General features: G+C 34.0%; 1 protein-coding gene across 1 annotated transcript; it reads left to right on the forward strand.

Moving 5' to 3' along the window:
• The first annotated feature begins 1,723 nt into the window (after positions 1-1,723).
• On the forward strand, positions 1,724-10,266 carry LOC113065744 (ganglioside-induced differentiation-associated protein 1-like 1). The gene is made up of 6 exons (XM_026237240.1): positions 1,724-1,954; positions 4,674-4,866; positions 7,353-7,526; positions 8,055-8,149; positions 8,305-8,419; positions 9,503-10,266. The coding sequence occupies exons 1-6, from the start codon at positions 1,775-1,777 to the stop codon at positions 9,844-9,846; spliced, it is 1,101 nt and encodes a 366-aa protein (XP_026093025.1). The 5' UTR covers positions 1,724-1,774; the 3' UTR covers positions 9,847-10,266.
• Positions 10,267-10,468: the final 202 nt, after the last annotated feature.

Here is a 10,468-nt window from a genome sequence, read left to right on the forward strand (position 1 = left end):
TCAGCAGCCAGGCACTTTTAAAAGCGTTGCCAGATCACTTGCAGAAGAGGGTTTGGGCTCAGTGTCCATATCAGGGGTCGGCGGATTCCGTGTCTGTTATTTTAAGTGTGTGTGTGTGTGTTTTTTTTTTTTCAAACTTAGATACTAGAAACTGCTGATGCAGATGATTTCCATTTATTTATGTATTTATTTATTTTTTACAAGGTGCACTCACTGGTTTATAAACGTTTTGAGAGTAGCCTAATAAAGACCGACAGAAACGGTACACCGGATGACGCCTCATAGAGTAAACACATCATCCTAAATCATCAAACGTTAGAATTTTTCTTCTTGCGTTTTGCAAAAGTTTTTGGTAGAATAACATCAGCCTAATAATGCAAAAAAAAAAAAAATAAAAAAAAAAAAAATCATTTAATGTTGTTATTCTGGCTATCTATCCAATTTTATTTCTATAAATATGCTATTAAATATGGTATGCTGTTAGAAGCTTTGTTGACGGTGACTCTAAATAAATAGGCCTAGTAAAAATTCAGACAGAGCTTATATTTCAAGATGAAGTGAAATTAACAGCCCCCCCCCCCCCCCCCCCCGAAAAAATTCTGGGTTCTCTTTGGTGAAATGAACCCGCAGTCTTGCCTGTTAGTTGAGTGATTGTTGAACAGAGGCCAGCTGACTCACTGGATCATTATCTATGCTGATAATGCTGACAGAGAAACCTGAATTAGCTCCACTTGAGCTCACAGCAGAGAAATATGCGGGGAGAGAAGCAGCGCCCTCTGCTGGTTGATGTGTGGTAATGCGTTGATCAGCTGTAGTTACAGCGATATTCAGTCTTACTAAATAATTATTAAATAGAACAAACTACATCGACTGAGACGAGTGTTTCATAGTGTGTTTGCTTTAAATATTTAATGCATTTATTGTGTCTTATTTTTTAATGTTTATTAAAATACATTAAAAGCCACTCATACAGACGAATACATAAATACATCTCATATGTTATGACATCACAGCAAAATCCCCAGGGTTAAATTAACTCACATATTGTCCCGATCTACAGAGTGTTAAAGTAACACATAAGCAGAGTTACCACTGCTGAGGACTGTTTGGTAAGTTTTCATGTCTAAAAGCTTAAGCAGGAGTTGTTCATCTTCAACACTGTTAATATATATATATTAAAATATATATTGAAATATGTCTAGATGATGTAACGGTACATAAACATCTATGTATATTTATATATATAATTAATTTATTTGTTTGTTGATATTTTTGTTAGACACATCGATGTGGTGAAATGCAGGAATATGCATCCGTTTTGTCGTCATTTGACAAAATAATTACATAAATAAGCCTACATGCATAAAATATATCACAAAAGAATAATTATAGTATATTTAAGGTGTAATAAAACATTTACTAGTTTTATCTTTGTTTAGACATGTTGAGCCAACACTATAAAATGGTAAACTTTTTTCTCTCTTCAAAATGTGCAAAAACAAATGGGACATTTGTGCAATTTTAACTACATCCTTTCCATCTTTTCTTGAATCCGTATTTTACATGCACCATTCTATACATAAACCGTGCAAACACAGTTCACCTGCGGCTGCCGATGGCGTGTCGATGTTGCCCCTGTTCGTGGTGCTGAAATCCCCTCGCGCTCTTCCTCCCTCCCACTCTGTCCCTCCCTCCCTCCTCTCTCTCTCTCTCTCTCTCTCTCTCTCTCTCTCTCTCTCTCTGCTCCTCTCTCACATGCACAAAATCCTCTGTCATGGCGTCTTCCAACAATGTTACTCCCACCAACTGTAGCTGGTGGCCCATATCAGCCATGGACGAAGATGGCAAAATCACAGACGGAGAGGAGAGTCACGAGCCCACGATAGAACACAAGCCATTCTCCAAAGACAGGCTTGTCCTGTATCACTGGACTCAGTCCTTCACCTCTCAAAAGGTAAGAAAAATACAGCATGAAAATGGTGGGTGAATCTATACTATGCAGTGGGACAAATCATGTCAGTCAGATAATTTTGCGCTTTCTCTGGGTGGATGCGTCTTTTATTGGCCTATCTGTCTGTTCTGTTGCGTCCTTTATGAAGACATTACGAAACCTGAACAGAAGATGGAACATTTTTACTTGACTAGCTTGAAGTCCACTGCAGCCCAACATCATCGATCAGTTGTATGCATAGTGTCCGAGAGATGGATTTGGGAGCAGATGTATTAAATAGCAGATGAAACTGTTCGTAACGAGTAAGGCTATCGTTGTAGAGTTGTGTGCTGCTTTGCACTGGAAGATGATGGCACTCTAAATTATTCATTAAAAAAGGTAGATTTGTGAAAAACAGACGGTGATTTCGTATTCTGCTGTCAATAGCTTCGTGTAGAGTTCAGCTTGTGTCATTCCACGAAAAAACGCCTGACACCAACTTTTACTATGTGTTATTATATTAGATATTTCAAATATTCAAGATAATTACATCAGGCCAGCTGTTAAATATATATATATATATATATATATATATATATATATATATATATATATATATATATATATATATATATATATATATATATATATATAAGACACTGATTGTTTTGTTTCACATTTTTGTAAATGAATGCAATTTTTCTTAATACAGATTATATTGTCAGCAAAGTATGTTATTGAAAAAATACACGCGCGCACACACGCATACAAACACACACACAAACACACACACACACACACACACACACACACACACATATATATATATATATATATATATATATATATATATATATATATATATATATATATGTATATATGTGACATAAATACAATATACATTTTGCACATTTACATAAACATATACACACTATTATATATATATATATAAATAGGCTTACAGTACACAGTGTGTGTGTGTGTGTGTGTGTGTGTGTTATAGTGTCTTTCTAAGAAACACCTTGTACTCTCATGACCTTGGGTACATGGCTAGTAATGGCTATATTCCAGCGTATATAGTAAAAATATTAAATATAGCTTGAGATGATGCAATGCAGTTTGTTAAAATATAAAGACATTTTATGTATGATAAAATGTTCTAATATGAAACATATTGTACAAATCCCTGATTCACAATGGAAAAGGCCTTATTATTTGTTGGAATGATCTACCAGGTGTCGGACTCATATTTGTTGTGTGAGAGATGTTTCTTTCCACAGTCAGTCTGCTGCTGGTGTTTACATGATTTGAATGAATGTCACATGTTACCTAAGCTAAACCTGACTCCTCACAACAATATTAAATTGACCAAAGCATTGGTGAGGCCCAGATAGCAAAGTGATTCATTTGGCTGATTACAGTAGTGACAGACTTACATGGAAATCCGACCAAAAAATCAATGACCTACCAAAATCCATCTCCTATTTACTTACCAGTAGACTGAGAAATACAGTTAAACATGGCAAAGCTGGACACCCCATCAAAAAAAAACATGTCATCTCAGAAAATAGACTGGTCCTGCTGACCTTTTTAAATATCACTGTCATGTGCATTTGTTTTGGTCATGAATTTTAGTTTATCAATGTATCAATGTGGCTGAGTCTTTTTCTGTTGATTTTTTTTTGTCTGGTCGAATCCAAATATCACACAGTTGTTTTAAAGTGCCTCATCAAACGTGTCTATTGACTTTGCAACACCTCGCAGGCCTCAGCACAGTCAAAGCTGAATACGGGCTGACATTCATTAGGCTTTGCTCAAGCTGCTGGCTGATGCTCTTGTCACTCATCAGTCAGAGCGATTGGTTTTATCGACTGATTAATCTGGATTTGCAGTATGATGCATGATTGTATCTTTAATGCTAAAGCTGGAACAAAACAAGAGCTGTAGTCCTGTTGTACATCTAGACTTAAAGCAAGCAAATATTCTCTTTAAGTAACCAGATGAAACACAATGTGCTGTTTAGCTTCATGCCAAAGAGTCACAGCTCAGAATCTTCTTACATTGTATTTATAGTTACTATATGTATAGTTGCTACAGTTACTGCAGTAGACCTTAGAGAGTGAGTAAGTACACAAACAGGCATTTTACACCTTGCATATTGAGTACAAAATGAATGAGAGTCACATTGGTTATTACTGCTTAGAGCCAAATGATGAACGAGATAAAAAGAGACCTACAAGCCATAAACATGTCTAACAGCTGGCCAGCCAGACATTTAATTAAAACTAGACTGCTTTCAAAGATCACATTAACACAGAAATTGATTTTGCTTTAATTTAGCATCTTTTAGTTGAATACACTTTTTGTTACAGTTTATATTATCAGCAAAGTATATTATTGAAAACTGAAAGCTGAACTGCTAATTAAAAAATTCCCTAATAGGCTATAATAACAACATTTTCAAAACAGTCCAAAGTCCAAAACAGTGTCATTTTATATCATCCAGATACAGTTTAGAGTTTTCATTATGTTTTAGTAATTTTGCTGTTTGTTTTTGTTATTTTATTACACCAAGTTAAGTTGGTTTAAAAATGTTTTTTCTTTTTTTACAAATAATGAAAATGTTATTATTATTATTATTATTATTATTATTATTATGGTTTTAGTTTCAGTTTTAGTTTACCCTTGTCCAAAATCCTCAAGCTCTCAGAGTCTCACAGTGTGTGTGTGTGTTTTGTGGCAGGTGCGTCTGGTGATCAATGAGAAGGGGTTGCTGTGTGAAGAACGGGATGTCAGTCTGCCTCTCACTGAGCACAAGGAGCCTTGGTTTATGAGGCTCAACCTAGGGGAAGAAGTGCCGGTTTTCATCCACGGAGACACGATCGTCAGTGACTACAACCAAATCATTGATTATATAGAGACCAGCTTTATCGGAGGTATGGCTGGCATTAATCAAACCACTTACTTATGACTATATAAAGAGACCTTGCTTGTTATTGTACCAGCTCTTTGGTATGCATTATAATTTTTTTTTCACACAGGTTTGTTTTTGTGAAAAGTGGGGACATGCCATAGGCGTAATGGTTTTTATACTGTACAAACTGTATGTTCTATCGTCCTACACCAACTCTACACCTAACCCTAACCCTCACAGGAAACTTTGTGCATTTTTACTTTCTCAAAAAAAAAAAAAAAAATCTAATTCTGTATGATTTATAAGCGTTTTGAAAAATGGGGACATGGGTTATGTCCTCATAAGTCACCCTCTCCTTGTAATACCTGTGTCATGCCCATGTCATTATACAGAGTTGTGTCCTGATATGTCACAAACACACACACACACACACACACACACACACACACACACACACACACACACACTGATTTAAATATATAAAGTTCAAATTTTGTAAAAAATAAATAAAAAAAATTTTAAGGACCAGTTTGCACTGTTAACTAGTTGCTCATTAGCATGCATATTATTAGAATATTAGCATTTTATTAGTTCTTATAAAGCACATATTGATGCTTATTTCTGCATGACCATATTTTAGATTGCTTAATCTTACCTCATACCTTAATTTAGCAACTACCTTACTAATTATTAATAAGCACCAAATTAAGAGTTTGTTCAGGGAAAAATCTTAAGTGTTACCTAAATAAATAATTAGTGCTGAATGGCAAATGTGTACCAAGAACAAAAACAAACAAACTACTTTAAGAACAAATCAATTTCTTCTAACTAAATTCATGTGAAATATATTTTTGGAAATTCTGCAATCCCAAACTTTCTGTATGACTTACATCATAATGCTTAACTGCTAATTCATAATTATATATGCTTAACCACAGTTATGTTACTATAAACGTTTGAAATAAATAAATAATGGCAGTATTATAATCAATAAAAATTCCCATTGAGGAAACACATTAACAGCAACCCTATGGTGACAATACTCACATTTTCTCAATCTTTATCTTCTTTTTTTTGTGTTTCAAGTCAACAGTGCAATGTGTTGACATATCAAAGGTTATTATTGTAAATCGAAACTATTTCAGCTAGGTGCCAAGGCGATATTTCTCATTTTAATTTAGTTGAAATTGGTGTTCTAAAATAACTTAAACTGAAATAAAAAGTAATAAAACCTATATAGACATACTGTACATGTAAAAAAAACTACTAAAAATTACAAAAACAACAAAATTACTAAAACTTTAAATAGATACAATAAAATCTATTCAAAAAATGAATAAAAATGTTACTAGTATCTCTGAAAAAAGTGAAACTAAAATAACACTGGGACCATCATGCCACAGAGTGTTAAAGATAACTACATTTGTTTCGTCCATAGCCCTGTGTGAGCAATACAAATGCTTAACCACAATCAGTGTAGAGCACTTTATTTTCTCTCACACGGCTGCATGGCTGTGTGTCATTTTGAATGTCTTCACAGACTGAGTGTGAGGGGTGTTTCACTGAAGCTCATATCTGATCCAAGATCACTCCCTCATTTAAATGATAAGAGCTCAGCTGAGCATGATCCCTCAATCTCACTGAAAGAGATCCAAGCAGACATTTCTGGAATATATTTTACATTTTAGAGTGTCCAGACGCAAATTTATCAGGAATGTGTTTTTTTTTTTTATTACTACATCGGGCATTTATGACTCATATAGTATGACTCGAGTGTATGGAGGACATGCAGTTGCTGATATTTATATGTTTATAATTATATGGCCAACAATTAAGATAAAATTCTGATATAAATCAATGAGACTGTTATAACAGTATAACAGACAACTTGCATATAAATATCAATTGTCACTTTATATCTCCCAATAATATGTCTTAGTAAGATATTGAAATTCCTTATTTTATGATTAAGGCTCTGTACTTTAAATTGTGGGGGGGGGGAATCATATAATGCAATGCAATACAGTGATGACTGAGAGATGAACAAATAAACATTCATCAAAAGCTTGATGTATCATATTTAATAGTCACATTTTTGTATGGATAATCAAGCTAACTTAAATTGTGTCAGTCCAGTAAGTGTTCATCTAAAAATATTACTAACAATGTAAAGGTTTTACTAGGTTTACTTTATAAAAATCTGTTTTGATCATGTTAATAATTTAGAGGCTTTAGAAATTAACATAACACATGATACAGTAGGCTTTACAGGGTTAATATCAGTGGCTTGTGATATAAATATTGCTTGCAAAAAAAAACAAAAAACAACACACTTAAGTTTTGACGATTCAGTTTCTTGTGTTCTGGTTAAATTTATATTTTTTGGTTGTGTATGAAAGGTCGGTCATTGGCCATTTTGAAATTAAGGAGGCAAGCAGGTTAATTATACGACAACATCAGAAAAGTCATGGCTGTATTTATGTATATTCAGAAATCTTTTTCTGTCAGACACAGTAGCCCAGCTGATTCCAGATGAAGGAACTCCCATGTATGCAAGGGTACATCAGTACCGAGAGCTGCTGGATGGGCTGCCTATGGACGCTTACACACATGGATGCATCCTGCACCCTGAACTCACAACCGACTCCATGATCCCAAAGTACGCCACTGCTGAAATACGTAGTAAGTGATTCTACAATTCAGTGCACCATTCATTCCTATTAAAGAACATTTTTCATTGTGAAATGCACAGAAAGCAAAGCACCTGACTCTTTTGCAAAACCTGCTAAATCTGGGAATCCCTCTATTTCTCAGAATTTAAGTTTTGAAGCAAAATGCTCTAATGCTGGCCTATTTATATGGAGTTCATCGAAAGTGGATTTACATTACATCACAAATAAAGCCAAAGAGCTGATCCAGCCAATGAGTTGCAGCAAAATAAATTATTTCATGACTCGGAGGAAGTTTTTATGACAGGCGTTGTTTATCAACTGCTTTGCTTTTATGTGTAAAGTCTTATTAGATTCCTTAATTAGTCGTCAGGAAACAGAAAACAGTCCAAGTACACAATGTGCTGCCTGACAATGTTAACTATAAATAACTCTTTTACAAAACATGGATACTTCTCGGTTTTGGGGGTTTACAGTGTAAATATGTTACAAGATGAAAGCTCTTTCACTGAATTAGACAATTCGGTCTGATTTCTGTCAGGACATCTGGCCAATGCAGCATCTGAACTGATGAAGTTGGACCATGAGGAACCCCAGCTGACAGAACCATACCTCTCCAAGCAGAAAAAGCTCATGGTGAGTCGGCAGTTTCAGTGCGTACATGTGTATCGCAGGATCATACTGTAGCATATATTTTGTCTTAGCTGAAATATAAGATTAAACTACAGTAATATCTTAATATGATAATAAAATAATAGATTGACCTCGTTTTGAATCCTTCTTTTTTGTAGGCGAAGATCTTGGACCATGACAATGTGAACTACCTGAAAAAAATTCTTGGTGAGTTGGCAATGGTGCTAGACCAAGTAGAGGCAGAGCTGGAAAAAAGAAAACTGGAATATCAAGGTAAGTTTTGTAAATTTTACAGTTCAAATAAATAATATTTGTAACAGTTTAGTCCACTGAAGGCAAGTTGTGATGAACCCAAGTGCAGTTTATTAAACAAAGTGATATCCAAAATACAAAGAAAGACTTGACATGAACAGAAACAAACTCATCAACATAGGTTTACATGAACCATACACAACAAGAGACAATGGCAACACGAGGGCTATAAATACCAAACAAAACAAGTCACAAGTCACAGACCAACCAATGGGGACATGACACATGCAACCAAGGAACCAATCACAAAGCAGAACAAAAACCACAAGAACAGATAATAAACCAATAAAAGCAAGACACATGAAGAAAGGACCACATTGCAGGATCACATGACAGGAACATGAAACATGGCTAAATATCAAAATAAAAGACATGGAAACCCAATGTGACAATATTAGAATACTAATAAAATAAACATATTTTGGTTATTTTATTTAAACAAAAAAATGGAAAATATAATCATATTATAATAAAATAATCTTATTTAATAAACATATTTGAAAAAAAAAAAAAGAAAACATATATATATATATATATATATATATATATATATATATATATATATATAAAAGAAATTAATATAAATAATTAATAAATAGAATAACCTTATTTAATAATCTTATTTTATATTGTTTTATTAATAAAATAAGTTGAAATAAAATAAGTGTAAAATAGTTTTATTTTGTTTCAATTTATTATTAAAATAAAATAAAAAATATTTTTTAAAAACACTATCTTTGATAAACCTTTGTGAATACTGCATTATTTTTATAGGTTAGTGGTTTTTTCTATTTTAGTTATTTGAGTACATTATTAACTACATAAAAAAAGAGGAATATTGCTTTTCCAACTATAGCTGAAATCAAAACAAGTCCCCCCCCATATTTTATTTCCAGTTTAAGTTTATTTTATTTTAAGTAAAAAAAAAAATTGTTTAGAGGTTTATTAAGTTTTAGTTTACTATAATAACCCTGCTTTGAGAACGTCTGTTTTTGATCTTTCTTCTTAAAGAATATCTAAAAGTCGTATGTCTGTTCCACACAGGTCAAACGTGTGAATTATGGCTTTGTGGACCTACTTTTACATTAGCTGATATTTGTCTTGGAGCCACATTACACAGGCTCAAATTCTTGGGACTCTCAAAGAAATACTGGGAGGACGGAAGCCGTCCGAACCTGCAGTCGTTTTTTGAGCGGGTGCAGAAGCGCTACGCTTTCCGCAAGGTGTTGGGGGACATCCACACGACCCTGCTCTCTGCGGTTCTACCCAACGCATTCCGAATGGTAAAAAAGAAGCCGCCATCCTTCTTTGGTGCATCCTTCTTAATGGGCTCTCTCGGGGGGATGGGTTATTTTGCCTATTGGTTTTTAAAAAAGAAATACATGTAGTGAATGTGCTCTTGTAGTGTTATGTGTCTGTGTATGATGCTCGAACTTTCAGTAACACTGTTTTGCGAGAGCAGGAAAAACAAGACAATATACAGAGATTAACACTATTACTTACTTGGGTGAATAATTCAATAAATATATAATGAGAACATTCCAAGACTAGGAATTCTTCTTAACAGCACCTTCTCTGGTAATGAATGCCTTGATTATTTTTTATTATTTTTAAGATTTACTGGTTATTTATTTTATTCATTTTAGGCTTGCATACAGCATTACTATGTTCTGTTGTTCTGTCCAGATTATAAACACTGCACATTCTGCCATTTAGGACACCTGTAGGTTAGGTCAGTTATATGGTACAGCACAAAGGCCAAGCCAACTTAAAGCCCAAAATAATGTTTCTTATTTTTTTATTATCAGCAATTGATGGGTTCCAAACACTTTGCATTTCTGATTTTTTAGAAACTTAGAATTATTAAACCCATTCTGAAAATTTCTCAGTATCTAAAGATTCACTTTTTAGTGCAGATCACCGCTGAAACATTGTTTATTAGCAGAATGCAACACATCGCTGTTAGCATGACAATTTTCTGGTCTGAAACTATTTGTTTCGGCATTCGGT

The sequence above is a fragment of the Carassius auratus genome, chromosome 48 (assembly GCF_003368295.1).
Source record: "Carassius auratus strain Wakin chromosome 48, ASM336829v1, whole genome shotgun sequence".
In the NCBI taxonomy this organism is placed as follows: Eukaryota; Metazoa; Chordata; class Actinopteri; order Cypriniformes; family Cyprinidae; genus Carassius; species Carassius auratus.